At 54.4% G+C, this 22,223-nt stretch overlaps 1 protein-coding gene across 1 annotated transcript in view; it reads left to right on the top strand.

The window, feature by feature from the left end:
* Window positions 1-22,223, top strand: part of LOC139225844 (ankyrin repeat and fibronectin type-III domain-containing protein 1-like) — a 1,527,386-nt gene that overhangs the window by 1,235,218 nt on the left and 269,945 nt on the right. The window contains exon 15 of the mRNA XM_070856697.1: window positions 321-440. Coding sequence (XP_070712798.1) covers window positions 321-440 — 120 coding nt within the window. The remainder of the gene's footprint in view (window positions 1-320; window positions 441-22,223) is intronic.

The following is a 22,223-nucleotide window of genomic DNA, read 5'->3' on the forward strand; positions in this document are numbered from 1 at the left end:
GGCAAACCTATACAAGTGATTGATTAGACTGTAGTTCTGAGGATTTTTGGGCACCCTACCTTTAGAAGCATGTCAAGGCCATGGAGAGGGTACAGAAATATTAATTAAGATGGTAAGATGAGAGGCTTTAGTTATGAAGACAAAGAAAGTAGAGGGGCAAAATTCCCCAGCTTCCCGATTGCGGGTGGTAACCGACTTGGGGCGGGACTTCCTGCAATTATCATCATTATCAGAAAAGTGTAAAACCAGCAGCAAAGTGTATTAGCCAAAATGTGATAGTCTGCTGACGCACTGAGATTTCCACTTCCTTTCTGACACAGGTATCATGTATGTGGGAAGACAGTCGATGGCTGGGTCAGTGTATGAGTACTTCCTTATCCTCCTGCTCATCAGTACTGCAGGCTCGGCATAAGATGCTTGTAGCAGTTGCTCAATTACAGGTGAGCCCGAAAATTTCCTCTAAATTTTTTGAAATAAATTGATATAAGTTAGAGATGCGCCACTCCATGTTTTGTGATGTCTCTCCCATTCATTGCAACAGACTCCACTCCATGTTTTGTCACAGATGCTGTTCAAAATGTGTTCAGTGTTTGTGTGAGCTGGGTGAGGTGGATGTAATGAGCAACATGCACAATATATTGGATTTGTGTTAGCCCTTTTAGTTTTATTTATCTCTCACCTCTTTTTTTAACCAAGGTTGTTTTATTACATAAGTAGAGCTCTTACCCTTTCAGGGTATGTACAGTTCTACCAAATACTCCTTGAACACCTCTCGCTGTTTTTCTGCATTTTAACCCATTAATGGTTCTGCCCAGTCTATTGTGGTCAATTGCTGCCTCATCCCTCCAAAGTCAGCCTTACCTCACTTTAAAACCTTGGTTCGTGACTCACCCTTCTCCCTCTGAAACCTAATGCTGAATTCTCTCATATTATGGTCATTGTTGGCTCGGTGTCCCCACACCGTTAGATTGTTGATTAATTTATACTGGCCTGTGATTTTAGGCAGAAATTCAGCTCCTGTTTTGGAACACTGCTGCAGATATTAAGGCCATTCATCAAATAGTCGCTTTTAAAAGTGTCAGTGAAGTTCTCACTGCTGACTATAAATGTTTCTGATGAGAGCCATGTTTTCATCGACTTTCATTATTCTCCCAGGCACTCTGAAAGCTGACCTTAACAGCTCAGCGATTGTATGATGGAAACCAAACTATCTGTCTCTTGTGTTCAGCTTATTACAGGTCAATAAAAAGTAAGATACAAAGATAAGACTTAAAAAGAACTTGAAGTGTACAGCACTGGAGAGGCTGAACAAACTGTTCAATAATCTGAGGTATAGTAGCTGGCAATAGATTACAACTGATGTCACCAATCCTGGAGCGAAAACAAAGAGTTTGATGTCTGATAATGACTGCCAACATGTCAAACTCAGTTATAGGTCACTTGAAACTCACATATATGAAAAAAACATTTACTTTTCTATTTGCAGTGAGTGTGTTTGTGCTAAATGTCTATGATCACATGATTGTGTGTTTTAATGCATGGGGAGCAGTATTCCATTTGAGCCACAAGTCGCGCAGCGTCTAGACCTCCCGCGCAGCCGACTCACTGGCTTTTAAATGGGAAAAATTGCACATGTGCAATATATTGAATGGACCCCACAAAAAATGAAAGGAAACGTTGATGGAGTCAATTTCAGAAGTCTCCACTCTGTTCTATACTTTTTGAACCCTCTTTTCTTTGTACCGCTGGCTTCGCACAAGCAGCGAGAGACGGGGCACTGAGCCTGGTGTTAGGCAGAGAGACTGGTCACTGAGCCTGGTGTTGGGCAGCAAGAGACTGGTCACTGAGCATGGTGTTAGGCAGAGAGAGACTGGACACTGAGCCTGGTGTTAGGCAGAAAGAGACTGGACACTGAGCCTGGTGTTAGGTAGAGAGAGACTGGACACTGAGCCTGGTGTTAGGCAGAGAGACTGGACACTCAGCCTGGTGTTAGGCACAGAGAGAGACTGGACATCGAGCCTGGTGTTAGGCAGAGAGACTGGACACTGAGCCTGGTGTTAGGCAGAGAGACTGGATACTGAGCCTGGTGTTACGCAGAGAGAGACTGGACACTGAGCCTGGTGTTAGGTAGAGAGAGACTAGACACTGAGCCTGGTGTTAGGCAGAGAGACTGGACACTGAGGCTGGTGTTGGGCAGAGAGAGACTGGACACTGAGCCTGGTGTTGGGCAGAGAGAGACTGGACACTGAGCCTGGTGTTGGGCAGAGAGAGACTGGACACTGAGCCTGGTGTTAGGCAGAGAGACTGGACACTGAGCCTGGTGTTGGGAAGAGAGAGGCTGGACACTGAGCCTGGTGTTAGGCAGAGAGAGACTGGATACTGAGCCTGGTGTTGGGCAGAGAGAGACTGGACGCTGAGCCTGGTGTTAGGTAGAGAGAGACTGGACACTGAGCCTGGTGTTAGGCAGAGAGACTGGACACTGAGCCTGGTGTTGGGCAGAGAGACAGGACACTGAGCCTGGTGTTGGGCAGAGAGAGACTGGACACTGAGCTTGGTGTTGGGCAGAGAGAGACTGGACACTGAGCCTGGTGTTGGGCAGAAAGAGACTGGACACTGATCCTGGTGTTGGGCAGAGAGAGACTGGACACTGAGCCTGGTGTTGGGCAGAGAGTGACTGGACACTGAGCCTGGTGTTAAGTAGAGAGAGATTGGACACTGAGCCTGGTGTTGGGCAGAGAGAGACTGGACACTGAGCCTGGTGTTAAGCAGATGGAGACTGGACACTGAGTCTGGTGTTAGGCAGAGAGAGAGACTGGACATCGAACCTGGTGTTGGGCAGAGAAAGACTGGACATCGAGCCTGGTGTTAGGCAGAGAGAGACTGGACACTGAGCCTGGTGTTGGGCAGAGAGTGATTGGACGCTGAGCCTGGTGTACAGCAGAGAGAAACTGGACACTGAGCCTGGTGTTGGGCACGGAGAGACTGGACAGTGAGCCTGATGTTGGGCAGAGAGAGACTGGACACTGAGCCTGGTGTTAAGCAGATAGAGACTGGACACTGAGCCTGGTGTTAGGCAGCGAGAGATTGGATACTGAGCCTGCTGTTGGGCAGAGAGAGACTGGACATGGAGCCTGGTGTTAGGCAGAGCGAGACTCGAAACTGAGCCTGGTGTTAGGCAGAGAGACTGGACACTGAGCCTGGGGTTGGGCAGAAAGAGACTGGACACTGAGCCTGGTGTTGTGCAGAGAGAGACTGGACACTGAGCCTGGTGTTGGGCAGAGAGAGACTGGACACTGAGCCTGGTGTTAGGTAGAGAGAGACTGGACACTGAGGCTGGTGATAAGCAGAGAGAGAAACTGGATATCGAGCCTGGTGTTAGGCAGAGAGTGACTGGACACTGAGCCTGGTGTTAGGCAGAGAGAGTCTGGACACTGAGCCTAGTGTTAGGTAGAGAGAGACTGGACACTGAGCCTGGTGTTAGGCAGAGAGACTGGACACTGAGCCTGGTGTTAGGCAGAGAGAGAATGGACACTGAGCCTGCTGTTAGGCAGAGAGAGACTGGACACTGAGGCTGGTGTTAGGTAGAAAGAGACTGGACACTGAGCCTGGTGTTAGGCAGAGAGACTGGACACTGAGCCTGGTGTTGGGCAGAGAGAGACTGGACACTGAGCCTGGTGTTGGGCAGAGAGAGACTGGACACTGAGCCTGGTGTTGGGCAGAGAGAGACTGGACACTGAGCCTGGTGTTAGGCAGAGAGAGACTGGACAATGAGCCTGGTGTTAAGCAGAGAGAGACTGGACACTGAGCCTGGTGTTAGGCAGAGAGAGACAGGACACGGAGCCTGGAGTTAGGCAGAGAGAGACTGGACACTGAGCCTGGTGTTAGGTAGAGAGAGACTGGACACTGAGCCTGGTGTTGGGCAGAGAGAGGCTGGACACTGAGTCTGGTGTTAGACAGAGAGAGACTGGATACTGAGCCTGGTGTTGGGCAGAGAATGACTGGACACTGAGCCTGGTGTTAGGTACAGAGAGACTGGACACTGAGCCTGGTGTTAGGCAGAGAGACTGGACACTGAGCTTGGTGTTAGTCAGAGAGAGACTGGACACTGAGCCTGGTGTTGGGCAGAGAGAGGCTGGACACTGAGCCTGGTGTTAGGCAGAGAGAGACAGGACACGGAGCCTGGTGTTGGGCAGAGAGAGACTGGACACTGAGCCTGGTGTTGGGCAGAGAGAGACTGGACACCGAGCCTGGTGTTGGCCAGAGAGAGACTGGACACTAAGCCTGGTGTTAGGCAGAGAGAGACTGGATACTGAGCCTGGTGTTAGGTAGAGAGAGACTGGACACTGAGCCTGGTGTTAGGCAGAGAGATTGGACACTGAGCTTGGTGTTGGTCAGAGAGAGACTGGACACTGAGCCTGGTGTTGGGCAGAGAGAGGCTGGACACTGCCTGGTGTTGGGCAGAGATAGACTGGACACTGACCCTGGTGTTGGGCAGAGAGAGACTGGACACTGATCCTAGTGTTAGGTAGAGAGAGACTGGACACTGAGCCTGGTGTTAGGCAGAGTGACTGGACACTGAGCCTGGTGTTGGGCAGAGAGACTGGACACTGAGCCTGGTGTTGGGCAGAGAGAGACTGGACACTGAGCCTGGTGTTGGGCAGAGAGAGACTGGACACTGAGCCTGGGGTTGGGCAGAGAGAGACTGGACACTGAGCCTGGTGTTAGGCAGAAAGAGACTGGACACTGAGCCTGGTGTTAGGTAGAGAGAGACTGGACACTGAGCCTGGTGTTAGGCAGAGAGACTGGACACTGAGCCTGGTGTTAGGCACAGAGAGAGACTGGGTATCGAGCCTGGTGTTGGGCAGAGAGACTGGACACAGAGCCTGGTGTTGGGCAGAGAGAGAATGGACACTGAGCCTGGTGTTGGGCAGAGAGAGACTGGACACAGAGCCTGGTGTTTGGCAGAGAGAGATTGGACACTGAGCCTGGTGTTAGGCTGAGAGAGACTGGACAATGAGCCTGGTGTTAGGCAGAGAGAGACTGGACACTGAGCCTGGTGTTAGGTAGAGAGAGTCTGGACACTGAGCCTGGTGTTGGGCAGAGAGACACTGGACACTGAGCCTGGTGTTAAGTAGAGAGACTGGACACTGAGCCTGGTGTTGGGCAGAGAGAGACTGGGCACTGAGCCTGGTGTTGGGCAGACAGAGACTGGACACTGAGCCTGGTGTTAAGCAGATGGAGACTGGACAGTGAGTCTGGTGTTAGGCAGAGAGAGAGACGGGACATCGAACCTGGTGTTGGGCAGAGAAAGACTGGACATCGAGCCTGGTGTTAGGCAGAGAGAGACTGGACACTGAGCCTGGTCTTGGGCAGAGAGTGATTGGACACTGAGCCTGGTGTACAGCAGAGAGAAACTGGACACTGAGCCTGGTGTTGGGCAGAGAGAGACTGGACACTGAGCCTGGTGTTGGGCAGAGAGAGACTGGACACTGAGCCTGGGGTTGGGCAGAGAGAGACTGGACACTGAGCCTGGTGTTAGGCAGAAAGAGACTGGACACTGAGCCTGGTGTTAGGTAGAGAGAGACTGGACACTGAGCCTGGTGTTAGGCACAGAGAGAGACTGGACATCGAGCCTGGTGTTGGGCAGAGAGACTGGATACTGAGCCTGGTGTTAGGTAGAGAGAGACTAGACACTGAGTCTGGTGTTAGGCAGAGTGAGACTGGTCACTGAGCCTGGTGTTAGGTAGAGAGAGACTGGACACTGAGTCTGGTGTTAGGCAGAGAGACTGGACACTGAGCCTGGTGTTGGGCAGAGAGAGGCTGGACACTGAGTCTGGTGTTAGACAGAGAGAGACTGGATACTGAGCCTGGTGTTGGGCAGGGTGAGACTGGACACTGAGCCTGGTGTTAGTTACAGAGAGACTGGACACTGAGCCTGGTGTTAGGCAGAGAGAGACTGGACACTGAGCCTGGTGTTAGTCAGAGAGACTGGACACTGAGCCTGGTGTTGGGCAGAGAGAGGCTGGACACTGAGCCTGGTGTTAGGCAGAGAGAGACTGGATACTGAGCCTGGTGTTGGGCAGAGAGAGACTGGACACTGAGCCTGGTGTTAGGTAGAGAGAGACTGGACACTGAGCCTGGTGTTAGGCAGAGAGACTGGACACTGAGCCTGGTGTTGGGCAGAGAGAGGCTGGACACTGAGCCTGGTGTTAGGCAGAGAGAGACTGGATACTGAGCCTGGTGTTGGGCAGAGAGAGACTGGACACTGAGCCTGGTGTTAGGTAGAGAGAGACTGGACACTGAGCCTGGTGTTAGGCAGAGAGACTGGACACTGAGCCTGGTGTTGGGCAGATAGAGACTGGACACTGAGCCTGGTGTTGGGCAGAGAGAGACTGGACACCGAGCCTGGTGTTGGGCAGAGAGAGACTGGACACTAAGCCTGGTGTTAGGCAGAGAGAGACTGGATACTGAGCCTGGTGTTGGGCAGAGAGAGACTGGACACTGAGCCTGGTGTTAGGTAGAGAGAGACTGGACACTGAGCCTGGTGTTAGGCAAAGAGATTGGACACTGAGCCTGGTGTTGGTCAGAGAGAGACTGAACACTGAGCCTGGTGTTGGGCAGAGAGAGATTGGACACTGAGCCTGGTGTTTGGCAGAGAGAGAATGGACACTGAGCCTGGTGTTGGGCAGAGAGAGACTGGACACTGAGGCTGGTGATAAGCAGAGAGAGAAACTGGATATCGAGCCTGGTGTTAGGCAGAGAGTGACTGGACACTGAGCCTGGTGTTAGGCAGAGAGAGACTGGACACTGAGCCTCGTGTTCGGTAGAGAGAGACTGGACACTGAGCCTAGTGTTAGGTAGAGAGAGACTGGACACTGAGCCTGGTGTTAGGCAGAGAGACTGGACACTGAGCCTGAGGTTGGGCAGAGAGACTGGACACCGAGCCTGGTGTTGGGCAGAGAGAGACTGGACACTAAGCCTGGTGTTGGGCAGAGAGAGACTGGACACTGAGCCAGGTGTTGGGCAGAGAGATACTGGACACTGAGCCTGGTGTTAGGTAGAGAGAGAGACTCGACATCGAGCCTGGTGTTAGGCAGAGAGAGAAGGGACACTGAGCCAGCTGTTAGGCAGAGAGAGACTGGACACTGAGGCTGGTGTTAGGTAGAAAGAGACTGGACACTGAGCCTGGTGTTAGGAAGATCGAGACTGGACACTGAGCCTGGTGTTAGGCAGAGAGACTGGACACTGAGCCTGGTGTTGGGCAGAGAGAGACTGGACACTGAGCCTGGTGTTGGGCCAAGAGAGACTGGACACTGAGCCTGGTGTTGGGCAGAGAGAGACTGGACACTGAGCCTGGTGTTAGGCAGAGAGCGACTGGACAATGAGCCTGGTGTTAAGCAGAGAGAGACTGGACACTGAGCCTGGTGTTAGGCAGAGAGAGACAGGACACGGAGCCTGGAGTTAGGCAGAGAGAGACTGGACACTGAGCCTGGTGTTAGGTAGAGAGAGACTGGACACTGAGCCTGGTGTTGGGCAGAGAGAGGCTGGACACTGAGTCTGGTGTTAGACAGAGAGAGACTGGATACTGAGCCTGGTGTTGGGCAGAGAGAGACTGGACACTGAGCCTGGTGTTAGGTAGAGAGAGACTGGACACTGAGCCTGGTGTTAGGCAGAGAGACTGGACACTGAGCCTGGTGTTGGGCAGAGAGAGACTGGACACTGAGCGTGGTGTTGGGGAGAGAGAGACTGGACACCGAGCCTGGTGTTGGCCAGAGAGAGACTGGACACTAAGCCTGGTGTTAGGCAGAGAGAGACTGGATACTGAGCCTGGTGTTGGGCAGAGAGAGACTGGACACTGAGCCTGGTGTTAGGTAGAGAGAGACTGGACACTGAGCCTGGTGTTAGGCAGAGAGATTGGACACTGAGCTTGGTGTTGGTCAGAGAGAGACTGGACACTGAGCCTGGAGTTGGGCAGAGAGAGGCTGGACACTGAGCCTGGTGTTGGGCAGAGATAGACTGGACACTGACCCTGGTGTTGGGCAGAGAGAGACTGGACACTGATCCTAGTGTTAGGTAGAGAGAGACTGGACACTGAGCCTGGTGTTGGGCAGAGAGAGACTGGACACTGAGCCTGGTGTTGGGCAGAGAGAGACTGGACACTGAGCCTGGGGTTAGGCAGAGAGAGACTGGACACTGAGCCTGGTGTTAGGCAGAAAGAGACGGGACACTGAGCCTGGTGTTAGGTAGAGAGAGACTGGCCACTGAGCCTGGTGTTAGGCAGAGAGACTGGACACTCAGCCTGGTGTTAGGCACAGAGAGAGACTGGACATCGAGCCTGGTGTTGGGCAGAGAGACTGGACACTGAGCCTGGTGTTAGGCAGAGAGAGGCTGGACACTGAGTCTGGTGTTAGGTAGAGAGAGACTAGACACTGAGCCTGGTGTTAGACAGAGAGAGACTGGACACTGAGCCTGGTGTTGGGCAGAGAGAGACTGGACACAGAGCCTGGTGTTGGGCAGAGAGAGAATGGACACTGAGCCTGGTGTTGGGCAGAGAGAGACTGGACACAGAGCCTGGTGTTGGGCAGAGAGAGACTGGACACTGAGCCTGGTGTTAGGCAGAGAGAGACTGGACAATGAGCCTGGTTTTAGGCAGAGAGAGACTGGACACTGAGCCTGGTGTTAGGTAGAGAGAGACTGGACACTGAGTCTGGTGTTAGGCAGAGAGACTGGACACTGAGCCTGGTGTTAGGCAGAGAGAGGCTGGACACTGAGTCTGGTGTTAGACAGAGAGAGACTGGATACTGAGCCTGGTGTTGGGCAGAGAGAGACTGGACACTGAGCCTGGTGTTAGGTACAGAGGGACTGGACACTGAGCCTGGTGTTAGGCAGAGAGAGACTGGACACTGAGCCTGTTGTTAGGCAGAGAGACTGGACACTGAGCCTGGTGTTGGGCAGAGAGAGGCTGGACACTGAGCCTGGTGTTGGGCAGAGAGAGACTGGACACTGGGCCTGGTGTTGGGCAGAGAGAGACTGGACACTGATCCTCGTGTTAGGTAGAGAGAGACTGGACACTGAGCCTGGTGTTAGGCAGAGAGATTGGACACTGAGCCTGGTGTTGGGCAGAGAGAGACTGGACACTGAGCCTGGTGTTGGGCAGAGAGAGTCTGGACACTGAGCCTGGTGTTGGGCAGAGAGAGACTGGACACTGAGCCTGGTGTTGGGCAGAGAGTGACTGGACACTGAGCCTGGTGTTAAGTAGAGAGACTGGACACCGAGCCTGGTGTTGGGCAGAGAGAGACTGGACACTGAGCCTGGTGTTGGGCAGAGAGAGACTGGACACTGAGCCTGGTGTTAAGCAGATGGAGACTGGACACTGAGTCTGGTGTTAGGCAGAGAGAGAGAGACGGGACATCGAACCTGGTGTTGGGCAGAGAAAGACTGGACATCGAGCCTGGTGTTAGGCAGAGAGAGACTGGACACTGAGCCTGGTGTTGGGCAGAGAGTGATTGGACACTGAGCCTGGTGTACAGCAGAGAGAAACTGGACACTGAGCCTGGTGTTGGGCAGAGAGAGACTGGACACTGAGCCTGGTGTTGGGCAGAGAGAGACTGGACACTGAGCCTGGGGTTGGGCAGAGAGAGACTGGACACTGAGCCTGGTGTGAGGCAGAAAGAGACTGGACACTGAGCCTGGTGTTAGGTAGAGAGAGACTGGACACTGAGCCTGGTGTTAGGCAGAGAGACTGGACACTCAGCCTGGTGTTAGGCACAGAGAGAGACTGGACATCGAGCCTGGTGTTTGGCAGAGAGACTGGACACTGAGCCTGGTGTTAGGCAGAGAGACTGGATACTGAGCCTGGTATTGGGTAGAGAGAGAATGGACACTGAGCCTGGTGTTGGGCAGAGAGAGACTGGACACAGAGCCTGGTGTTGGGCAGAGAGAGACTGGACACTGAGCCTGGTGTTGGGCAGAGAGAGACTGGACACTGAGCCTGGTGTTGCGCAGAGAGAGACTGGACACTGAGCCCGGTATTGGGCAGAGAGAGACTGGACACTGAGCCTGGTGTTGCGCAGAGAGATACTGGACAATGATCCTGGTGTTGGGCAGAGAGTGACTGGACACTGAGCCTGGTGTTAGGTACAGAGAGACTGGACACTGAGTCTGGTGTTAGGCAGAGAGACTGGACACTGAGCCTGGTGTTAGGCAGAGAGAGGCTGGACACTGAGTCTGGTGTTAGACAGAGAGAGACTGGATACTGAGCCTGGTGTTGGGCAGAGAGAGACTGGACACTGAGCCTGGTGTTAGGTACAGAGGGACTGGACACTGAGCCTGGTGTTAGGCAGAGAGAGACTGGACACTGAGCCTGTTGTTAGGCAGAGAGACTGGACACTGAGCCTGGTGTTGGGCAGAGAGAGGCTGGACACTGAGCCTGGTGTTGGGCAGAGAGAGACTGGACACTGGGCCTGGTGTTGGGCAGAGAGAGACTGGACACTGATCCTCGTGTTAGGTAGAGAGAGACTGGACACTGAGCCTGGTGTTAGGCAGAGAGATTGGACACTGAGCCTGGTGTTGGGCAGAGAGAGACTGGACACTGAGCCTGGTGTTGGGCAGAGAGAGTCTGGACACTGAGCCTGGTGTTGGGCAGAGAGAGACTGGACACTGAGCCTGGTGTTGGGCAGAGAGTGACTGGACACTGAGCCTGGTGTTAGGTACAGAGAGACTGGACACTGAGCCTGGTGTTAGGCAGAGAGAGACTGAACACTGAGCCTGGTGTTAGGCAGAGAGACTGGACACTGAGCCTGGTGTTGCGCAGAGAGAGGCTGGACACTGAGCCTGGTGTTAGGCAGAGAGAGACTGGATACTGAGTCTGGTGTTGTGCAGAGAGAGACTGGACACTGAGCCTGGTGTTAGGCAGAGAGAGACTGGACACTGAGCCTGGTGTTAGGCAGAGAGAGACTGGACACTGAGCCTGGTGTTAGGTAGAGAGAGACTGGACATTGATTCTGGTGTTAGGCAGAGAGACTGGACACTGAGCCTGGTGTTGGGCAGAGAGAGGCTGGACACTGAGTCTGGTGTTAGACAGAGAGAGACTGGATACTGAGCCTGGTGTTGGGCAGAGAGAGACTGGACACTGAGCCTGGTGTTAGTTACAGAGAGACTGGACACTGAGCCTGGTGTTAGTTACAGAGAGACTGGACACTGAGCCTGGTGTTAGTCAGAGAGACTGGACACTGAGCCTGGTGTTGGGCAGAGAGAGGCTGGACACTGAGCCTGGTGTTAGGCAGAGAGAGACTGGATACTGAGCCTGGTGTTGGGCAGAGAGAGACTGGACACTGAGCCTGGTGTTAGGTAGAGAGAGACTGGACACTGAGCCTGGTGTTAGGCAGAGAGACTGGACACTGAGCCTGGTGTTGGGCAGAGAGAGACTGGACACTGAGCCTGGTGTTTAGCAGATGGAGACTGGACACTGAGTCTGGTGTTAGGCAGAGAGAGAGACGGGACATCGAACCTGGTGTTGGGCAGAGAAAGACTGGACATCGAGCCTGGTGTTAGGCAGAGAGAGACTGGACACTGAGCCTGGTGTTGTGCAGAGAATGATTGGACACTGAGCCTGGTGTACAGCAGAGAGAAACTGGACACTGAGCCTGATGTTGGGCAGAGAGAGACTGGACACTGAGCCTCGTGTTAAGCACATAGAGACTGGACACTGAGCCTGGTGTTAGGCAGAGAGAGATTGGATACTGAGCCTGGTGTTGGGCAGAGAGAGACTGGACAAGGAGCCTAATGTTCGGCAGAGCGAGACTCGAAACTGAGCCTGGTGTTAGGCAGAGAGACTGGACACTGAGCCTGGGGTTGGGCAGAGAGAGACTGGACACTGAGCCTTGTGTTAGGTAGAGAGAGACTGGACACTGAGCCTGGTGTTAGGCAGAGAGACTGGACACTGAGCCTGAGGTTGGGCAGAGAGACTGGACACTGAGCCTGGTGTTGAGCAGAGATTGACTGGACACTGACCCTGGTGTTGGGCAGAGAGATCCTGGACACTGAGCCTGGTGTTGGGCAGAGATTGACTGGACACTGAGCCTGCTGTTAGGCAGAGAGAGACTGGACACTGAGCCTGGTGTTGGGCAGAGAGAGACTGGACACTAAGCCTGGTGTTAGGCAGAGAGAGACTGGATACTGAGCCTGGTGTTGGGCAGAGAGAGACTGGACACTGAGCCTGGTGTTAGGTAGAGAGAGACTGGACACTGAGCCTGGTGTTAGGCAAAGAGATTGGACACTGAGCCTGGTGTTGGGCAGAGAGAGATTGGACGCTGAGCCTGGTGTTGGGCAGAGAAAGACTGGACACTGAGCCTGGTGTTGGGCAGAGAGAGACTGGACACTGATCCTAGTGTTAGGTAGAGAGAGACTGGACACTGAGCCTGGTGTTGGGCAGAGAGAGACTGGACACTGATCCTAGTGTTAGGTAGAGAGAGACTGGACACTGAGCCTGGTGTTAGGCAGAGAGATTGGACAATGAGCCTGGTGTTGGGCAGAGAGAGGCTGGACACTGAGTCTGGTGTTAGACAGAGAGAGACTGGATACTGAGCCTGGTGTTGGGCAGAGAGAGACTGGACACTGAGACTGGTATTAGGTACAGAGAGACTGGACACTGAGTCTGGTGTTAGGCAGAGAGACTGGACACTGAGCCTGGTGTTGGGCAGAGAGAGACTGGACACTGAGCCTGGTGTTGGGCCGAGAGAGACTGGACACGAAGCCTGGTGTTAGGCAGAGAGAGACTGGATACTGAGCCAGGTGTTGGGCAGAGAGAGACTGGATACTGAGCCTGGTGTTAGGCAGAGAGACTGGACACTGAGCCTGGTGTTGGGCAGAGAGAGACTGGACTCCGAGTCTGGTGTTGGGCAGAGAGAGACTGGACACTAAGCCTGGTGTTAGGCAGAGAGAGACTGGATACTGAGCCTGGTGTTGGGCAGAGAGAGACTGGACACTGAGCCTGGTGTTAGGTAGAGAGAGACTGGACACTGAGCCTGGTGTTAGACAGAGAGATTGGACACTGAGTCTGGTGTTGGTCAGAGAGAGACTGGACACTGAGCCTGGTGTTGGGCAGAGAGAGGCTGGACACTGAGCCTGGTGTTGGGCAGAGATAGACTGGACACTGAGCCTGGTGTTGGGCAGAGAGAGACTGGACACTGATCCTAGTGTTCGGTAGAGAGAGACTGGACACCGAGCCTGGTGTTAGGCAGAGTGACTGGACACTGAGCCTGTTGTTGGGCAGAGAGACTGGATACTGAGCCTGGTGTTGGGCAGAGAGAGACTGGACACTGAGCCTGGTGTTGGGCAGAGAGAGACTGGACACTGAGCCTGGTGTTGGGCAGAGAGAGACTGGACACTGAGCCTGGTGTTGGGCAGAGAGAGACTGGACACTGAGCCTGGTGTTGGGCAGAGAGTGACTGGACACTGAGCCTGGTGTTAAGCAGAGAGAGACTGGACACTGAGCCTGGTGTTGGGCAGAGAGAGACTGGACACTGAGCCTGGTGTTGGGCAGAGAGAGACTGGACACTGAGCCTGGTGTTAAGCAGATGGAGACTGGACACTGAGTCTGGTGTTAGGCAGAGAGAGAGACTGGACATCGAAACTGGTGTTGGGCAGAGAAAGACTGGACATCGAGCCTGGTGTTAGGCAGAGATAGACTGGACACTGAGCCTGGTGTTGGGCAGAGAATGATTGGACACTGAGCCTGGTGTTCAGCAGAAAGAAACTGGACACTGAGCCTGGTGTTGGGCACAGAGAGACTGGACACTGAGCCTGATGTTGGGCAGAGAGAGACTGGACACTGAGCCTGGTGTTAAGCAGATAGAGACTGGACACTGAGCCTGGTGTTAGGCAGAGAGAGACTGGACATGGAGCCTGATGATAGGCAGAGCGAGACTCGAAACTGAGCCTGGAGTTAGGCAGAGAGACTGGACACTGAGCCTGGGGTTGGGCAGAGAGAGACTGGACACTGAGCCTGGTGTTGGGCAGAGAGAGACTGGACACTGAGCCTGGCGTTGGGCAGAGAGACTGGACACTGAGCCTGAGGTTGGGCAGAGAGACTGGACACTGAGCCTGGTGTTGGGCAGAGAGAGACTGGACACTGAGCCTGGTGTTGGGCAGAGAGAGACTGGACACTAAGCCTGGTGTTGGGCAGAGAGAGACTGGACACTAAGCCTGGTGTTAGGCAGAGAGAGACTGGATACTGAGCCTGGTGTTGGGCAGAGAGAGACTGGACACTGAGCCTGGTGTTAGGTAGAGAGAGACTGGACACTGAGCCTGGTGTTAGGCAGAGAGATTGGACACTGAGCCTGGTGTTGGTCAGAGAGAGACTGCACACTGAGCCTGGTGTTGGGCAGAGAGAGGCTGGACACTGAGCCTGGTGTTGGGCAGAGATAGACTGGACACTGAGCCTGGTGTTGGGCAGAGAGAGACTGGACACTGATCCTAGTGTTAGGTAGAGAGAGACTGGACACTGAGCACTGGTGTTAGGCAGAGTGACTGGACACTGAGCCTGGTGTTGGGCAGAGAGACTGGATACTGAGCCTGGTGTTGGGCAGAGAGAGACTGGACACTGAGCCTGGTGTTGGGCAGAGAGAGACTGGACACTGAGCCTGGTGTTGGGCAGAGAGAGACTGGACACTGAGCCTGGTGTTGGGCAGAGAGAGACTGGACACTGAGCCTGGTGTTGGGCAGAGAGTGACTGGACACTGAGCTTGGTGTTAAGCAGAGAGAGACTGGACACTGAGCCTGGTGTTGGGCAGAGAGCGACTGGACACTGAGCCTGGTGTTGGGCAGAGAGAGACTGGACACTGAGCCTGGTGTTAAGCAGATGGAGACTGGACACTGAGTCTGGTGTTAGGCAGAGAGAGAGACTGGACATCGAAACTGGTGTTGGGCAGAGAAAGACTGGACATCGAGCCTGGTGTTGGGCAGAGAATGATTGGACACTGAGCCTGGTGTTCAGCAGAAAGAAACTGGACACTGAGCCTGGTGTTGGACACAGAGAGACTGGACACTGAGCCTGATGTTGGGCAGAGAGATACTGGACACTGAGCCTGGTGTTAAGCAGATAGAGACTGGACACTGAGCCTGGTGTTAGGCAGAGAGAGATTGGATACTGAGCCTGGTGTTGGGCAGAGAGAGACTGGACATGGAGCCTGGTGATAGGCAGAGCGAGACTCGAAACTGAGCCTGGTGTTAGGCAGAGAGACTGGACACTGAGCCTGGGGTTGGGCAGAGAGAGACTGGACACTGAGCCTGGTGTTGGGCAGAGAGAGACTGGACACTGAGCCTGGCGTTGGGCAGAGAGACTGGACACTGAGCCTGAGGTTGGGCAGAGAGACTGGACACTGAGCGTGGTGTTGGGCAGAGAGAGACTGGACACTGAGCCTGGTGTTGGGCAGAGAGAGACTGGACACTAAGCCTGGTGTTGGGCAGAGAGAGACTGGACACTGAGGCTGCTGTTAGGCAGAGAGAGACTGGACACTGAGCCTGGTGTTAGGCAGAGAGACTGGACACTGAGCCTGGTGTTGGGCAGAAAGAGACTGGACACTGAGCCTGGTGTTGGGCAGAGAGAGACTGGACACTGAGCCTGGTGTTGGGCAGAGAGAGGCTGGACACTGAATCTGGTGTTAGACAAAGAGAGACTGGATACTGAGCCTGGTGTTGGGCAGAGAGAGACTGGACACTGAGCCTGGTGTTAGGTACAGAGAGACTGGACACTGAGCCTGGTGTTCGGCAGAGAGACTGGACACTGAGCCTGGTGTTAGGCAGAGAGACTGGACACTGAGCCTGGTGTTGGGCAGAGAGAGACTGGACACTGAGCCTGGTGTTGGGCAGAGAGAGTCTGGACACCGAGCCTGGTGTTGGGCAGAGAGAGACTGGACACTAAGCCTGGTGTTAGGCAGAGAGAGACTGGATACTGAGCCTGGAATTGGGCAGAGAGAGACTGGACACTGAGCCTGGTGTTAGGCAGAGAGACTGGACACTGTGCCTGGTGTTGGGCAGAGAGAGACTGGACACTGAGCCTGGTGTTGGGCAGAGAGAGACTGGACACCGAGCCTGGTGTTGGGCAGAGAGAGACTGGACACTGAGCCTGGTGTTAGGCAGAGAGAGACTGGACACTGAGCCTGGTGTTGGGCAGAGAGAGACTGGACACTGAGCCTGGTGTTAGGTAGCGAGAGACTGGATACTGAGCCTGGTGTTGGGCAGAGAGAGACTGGACACTGAGCCTGGTGTTAGGCAGACAGACTGGACACTGAGCCTGGTGTTGGGCAGAGAGAGACTGGACACTGAGCCTGGTGTTGGGCAGAGAGAGACTCGACACTGAGCCTGGTGTTGGGCAGAGAGAGACTGGACACTGAGCCTGGTGTTGGGCAGAGAGTGACTGGACACTGAGCCTGGTGTTAAGCAGAGAGAGAGACTGGACATCGAAACTGGTGTTGGGCAGAGAAAGACTGGACATCGAGCCTGGTGTTCGGCAGAGATAGACTGGACACTGAGCCTGGTGTTGGGCAGAGAGTGATTGGACACTGAGCCTGGTGTTCAGCAGAGAGAAACTGGACACTGAGCTTGGTGTTGGGCACAGAGAGACTGGACACTGAGCCTGATGTTGGGCAGAGAGAGACTGGACAGTGAGCCTGGTGTTAAGCAGATAGAGACTGGACACTGAGCCTGGTGTTAGGCAGAGAGAGATTGGATACTGAGCCTGGTGTTGGGCAGAGAGAGACTGGACATGGAGCCTGGTGTTGGGCAGAGAGAGACTGGACACTAAGCCTGGTGTTGGGCAGAGAGAGACTGGACACCGAGCCTGGTGTTGGGCAGAGAGAGACTGGACACTAAGCCTGGTGTTAGACAGAGAGAGACTGGACAGTGAGCCTGCTGTTAGGAAGAGATAGACTGGACACTGAGCCTGGTGTTCGGCAGAGAGAGACTGGACACTGAGCCTGGTGTTAGACAGAGAGAGACTGGATACTGAGCCTGGTGTTAGGCAGAGAGAGACTGGACACTGAGCCTGGTGTTAGGTAGATAGAGACTGGACACTGATCCTGGTGTTGGGCAGAGAGAGACTGGACACTGAGCCTGGTGTTAAGCAGAGAGAGACTGGACACTGATCCTGATGTTAGGCAGAGAGAGAGACTCGACATCGAGCCTGGTGTTAGGCAGAGAGAGACTGGCCACTGAGCCTGGTGTTAGGCAGAGATAGACTGGACACTGAGCCTGGTGTTAGGTCGATAGAGACTGGACACTGAGCCTGGTGTTGGGCAGAGAGAGACTGGACACTGAGCCTGGTGTTAAGCAGAGAGAGACTGGACACTGAGCCTGATGTTAGGCAGAGAGAGAGACTCGACATCGAGCCTGGTGTTAGGCAGAGAGAGACTGGACACTGAGCCATGTGTTGGGCAGAGAGAGACTGGGCACTGAGCCTGGTGTTAGGCAGAGAGAGACTGGACACTGAGCCTGGTGTTGGGCAGAGAGAGACTGGACACTAGCCTGGTGTTAGGCAGAGAGAGACTGGACACTGAGCCTGGTGTTAGGTAGAGAGAGACTGGACACTGAGCCTGGTGTTAGGCAGAGAGACTGGACACTGAGCCTGGTGTTGGGCAGAGAGAGACTGGACACTGAGCCTGGTGTTAGGCAGAGAGAGACTGGATACTGAGCCTGGTGTGAGGTAGAGAGAGACTGGACACTGAGCCTAGTGTTCGGCAGAGAGACTGGACACTCAGCGTGGTGTTAGGCACAGAGAGAGACTGGACATCGAGCCTGGTGTTAGGCAGAGAGACTGGACACTGAGCCTGGTGTTAGGTAGAGAGAGACTGGATACTGAGCCTGGTGTTACGCAGAGAGAGACTGGATTATGAGCCTGGTGTTAGGTAGAGAGAGACTAGACACTGAGCCTGGTGTTAGGCAGAGAGACTGGACACTGAGCCTGGTGTTAGGTAGAGAGAGACTGGACACTGAGCCTGGTGTTAGGCAGAGAGACTGGACACTGAGCCTGGTGTTGGGCAGAAAGAGGCTGGACACTGAGCCTGGTGTTGCGCAGAGAGAGACTGGATACTGAGCCTGGTGTTGGGCAGAGAGAGACTGGACACTGAGCCTGGTGTTGGGCAGAGAGAGACTGGACACTGAGCCTGGTGTTGGGCAGAGAGAGACTGGACACTGAGCCAGGTGTTGGGCAGAGAGAGACTCAACACCGAGCCTGGTGTTGGGCAGAGAGAGACTGGACACTAAGCCTGGTGTTGGGCAGAGAGAGACTGGACACTGAGCCTGGTGTTGGGCAGAGAGAGACTGGACACTGAGCCTGGTGTTGGGCAGAGAGAGACTGAACACTGAGCCTGGTGTCAGCCAGAGAGAGACTGGACACTGATCCTGGTGATATGTAGATAGAGACTGAACACTGAGCCTGGTGTCAGCCAGAGAGAGACTGGACACTGATCCTGGTGATATGTAGATAGAGACTGGACATCGAGCCTGGTGTTAGGCAGAGAGAGACTGGATACTGAGCCTTGTGGTGGGCAGAGAGAGACTGGACACTGAGCCTGGTGTTGGGCAGAGAGAGACTGGACACTGAGCCTGGTGTTGGGCAGAGAGAGACTGGACACTGAGCCTGGTGTTGGGCAGAAAGAGACTGGACATCGAGCCTGGTGTTAGGCAGAGAGAGACTGGATACTGAGCCTGGTGGTGGGCAGATAGTGACTGAACACTGAGCCTGGTGTTGAGCAGAGAGAGACTGGACACTGAGCCTGGTGTTAAGCAGATAGAGACTGGACACTGAGCCGGGTGTTAATTAGAGAGAGAGGCTGGACATCGAGCCTCGTGTTCGGCAGAGAGAGACTGGATACTGAGCCTGGTGTTGGGCAGAGAGAGACTGGACACCGAGCCTGGTGTTAGGCAGAGAGAGACTGGACACTGCAGCTGGTTTTGGGCAGAGAGAGACTGGACACTGAGCCTGGTGTTGGGCAGAGAGAGACTGGACTGAGCCTGGTGTTAGGCAGAGAGAGAGACTCGACATCGAGCCTGGTGTTAGGCAGAGAGAGACTGGAAACTGAGCCTGGTGTTGGGCAGAGAGAGACTGGACACTGAGCCTCGTGTTAAGCAGAGAGAGACTGGACATTGAGCCTGATGTTAGGCAGAGAGAGAGACTCGACATCGAGCATGGTGTTAGGCAGTGAGAGACTGGACACTGAGCCTGGTGTTGGGCAGAGAGAGACTGGAAACTGAGCCTGGTGTTGGGCAGAGAGAGACTGGACACTGCGCCTGGTGTTGGGCAGAGAGAGACTGGACACTGAGCCTGGTGTTAAGCAGAGAGAGACTGGACATTGAGCCTGATGTTAGGCAGAGAGAGAGACTTGACATCGAGCCTGGTGTTGGGCAGAGAGAGACTGGACACTGAGCCTGGTGTTGGGCAGAGAGAGTCTGGACACTGAGCCTGGTGTTAAGCAGAGAGAGACTGGACACTGAGCCTGATGTTAGGCAGAGATAGAGACTCGACATCGAGCCTGGTGTTAGGCAGAGAGAGACTGGAAACTGAGCCTGGTGTTGGGCAGGGAGAGACTGGACACTGAGCCTCGTGTTAAGCAGAGAGAGACTGGACATTGAGCCTGATGTTAGGCAGAGAGAGAGACTCGACATCGAGCCTGGTGTTAGGCAGTGAGAGACTGGATACTGAGCCTGGTGTTAGGCAGAGAGAGACTGGACACTGAGCCTGGTGTTAGGTAGAGAGACTGGGCGCTGAGCCTGGTGTTGGGCAGTGAGAGACTGGACACTGAGCCTGGTGTTGGGCAGAGAGTGACTGGACACTGAGCCTGGTGTTGGGCAGAGAGAGACTTGACATCGAGCCTGGTGTTGGGCAGAGAGAGACTGGACACTGAGCCTGGTGTTGGGCAGAGAGAGACTGGACACCGAGCCTGGTGTTGGGCAGAGAGAGACTGGACACTGAGCCTGGTGTTAGGCAGAGAGAGACTGGACACTGAGCCTGGTGTTGGGCAGAGAGAGACTGGACACTGAGCCTGGTGTTAGGTAGCGAGAGACTGGATACTGAGCCTGGTGTTGGGCAGAGAGAGACTGGACACTGAGCCTGGTGTTAGGCAGACAGACTGGACACTGAGCCTGGTGTTGGGCAGAGAGAGACTGGACACTGAGCCTGGTGTTGGGCAGAGAGAGACTCGACACTGAGCCTGGTGTTGGGCAGAGAGAGACTGGACACTGAGCCTGGTGTTGGGCAGAGAGTGACTGGACACTGAGCCTGGTGTTAAGCAGAGAGAGACTGGACACTGAGCCTGGTGTTGGGCAGAGAGAGACTGGACACTGAGCTTGGTGTTAAGCAGATGGAGACTGGACACTGAGTCTGGTGTTAGGCAGAGAGAGAGACTGGACATCGAAACTGGTGTTGCTGAGAAAGACTGGACATCGAGCCTGGTGTTCGGCAGAGATAGACTGGACACTGAGCCTGGTGTTGGGCAGAGAGTGATTGGACACTGAGCCTGGTGTTCAGCAGAGAGAAACTGGACACTGAGCTTGGTGTTGGGCACAGAGAGACTGGACACTGAGCCTGATGTTGGGCAGAGAGAGACTGGACAGTGAGCCTGGTGTTAAGCAGATAGAGACTGGACACTGAGCCTGGTGTTAGGCAGAGAGAGATTGGATACTGAGCCTGGTGTTGGGCAGAGAGAGACTGGACATGGAGCCTGGTGTTGGGCAGAGAGAGACTGGACACTAAGCCTGGTGTTAGGCAGAGAGAGACTGGATACTGAGCCTGGTGTTGGGCAAAGAGAGACTGGACACTGAGCCTGGTGTTAGGCAGAGAGACTGGACACTGAGCCTGGTGTTGGGCAGAGAGAGACTGGACACTGAGCCTGGTGTTGGGCAGAGAGAGATCGGACACCGAGCCTGGTGTTGGGCAGAGAGAGACTGGACACTAAGCCTGGTGTTAGACAGAGAGAGACTGGACACTGAGCCTGCTGTTAGGAAGAGATAGACTGGACACTGAGCCTGGTGTTAGGCAGAGAGAGACTGGACACTGAGCCTGGTGTTAGACAGAGAGAGACTGGACACTGAGCCTGGTGTTAGGCAGAGAGAGACTGGACACTGAGCCTGGTGTTAGGTAGATAGAGACTGGACACTGATCCTGGTGTAGGGCAGAGAGAGACTGGACACTGAGCCTGGTGTTAAGCAGAGAGAGACTGGACACTGATCCTGATGTTAGGCAGAGAGAGAGACTCGACATCGAGCCTGGTGTTAGGCAGAGAGAGACTGGCCACTGAGCCTGGTGTTAGGCAGAGATAGACTGGACACTGAGCCTGGTGTTAGGTCGATAGAGACTGGACACTGAGCCTGGTGTTGGGCAGAGAGAGACTGGACACTGAGCCTGGTGTTAAGCAGATAGAGACTGGACACTGAGCCGGGTGTTAATTAGAGAGAGAGACTGGACATCGAGCCTCGTGTTCGGCAGAGAGAGACTGGATACTGAGCCTGGTGTTGGGCAGAGAGAGACTGGACACCGAGCCTGGTGTTAGGCAGAGAGAGACTGGACACTGCAGCTGGTTTTGGGCAGAGAGAGACTGGACACTGAGCCTGGTGTTGGGCAGAGAGAGACTGGACTGAGCCTGGTGTTAGGCAGAGAGAGAGACTCGACATCGAGCCTGGTGTTAGGCAGAGAGAGACTGGAAACTGAGCCTGGTGTTGGGCAGAGAGAGACTGGACACTGAGCCTCGTGTTAAGCAGAGAGAGACTGGACATTGAGCCTGATGTTAGGCAGAGAGAGAGACTCGACATCGAGCATGGTGTTAGGCAGTGAGAGACTGGACACTGAGCCTGGTGTTGGGCAGAGAGAGACTGGAAACTGAGCCTGGTGTTGGGCAGAGAGTGACTGGACACTGCGCCTGGTGTTGGGCAGAGAGAGACTGGACACTGAGCCTGGTGTTAAGCAGAGAGAGACTGGACATTGAGCCTGATGTTAGGCAGAGAGAGAGACTTGACATCGAGCCTGGTGTTGGGCAGAGAGAGACTGGACACTGAGCCTGGTGTTGGGCAGAGAGAGTCTGGACACTGAGCCTGGTGTTAAGCAGAGAGAGACTGGACACTGAGCCTGATGTTAGGCAGAGATAGAGACTCGACATCGAGCCTGGTGTTAGGCAGAGAGAGACTGGAAACTGAGCCTGGTGTTGGGCAGGGAGAGACTGGACACTGAGCCT

This window comes from Pristiophorus japonicus, chromosome 15 (genome assembly GCF_044704955.1).
Source record: "Pristiophorus japonicus isolate sPriJap1 chromosome 15, sPriJap1.hap1, whole genome shotgun sequence".
NCBI classification, from domain to species: Eukaryota; Metazoa; Chordata; class Chondrichthyes; family Pristiophoridae; genus Pristiophorus; species Pristiophorus japonicus.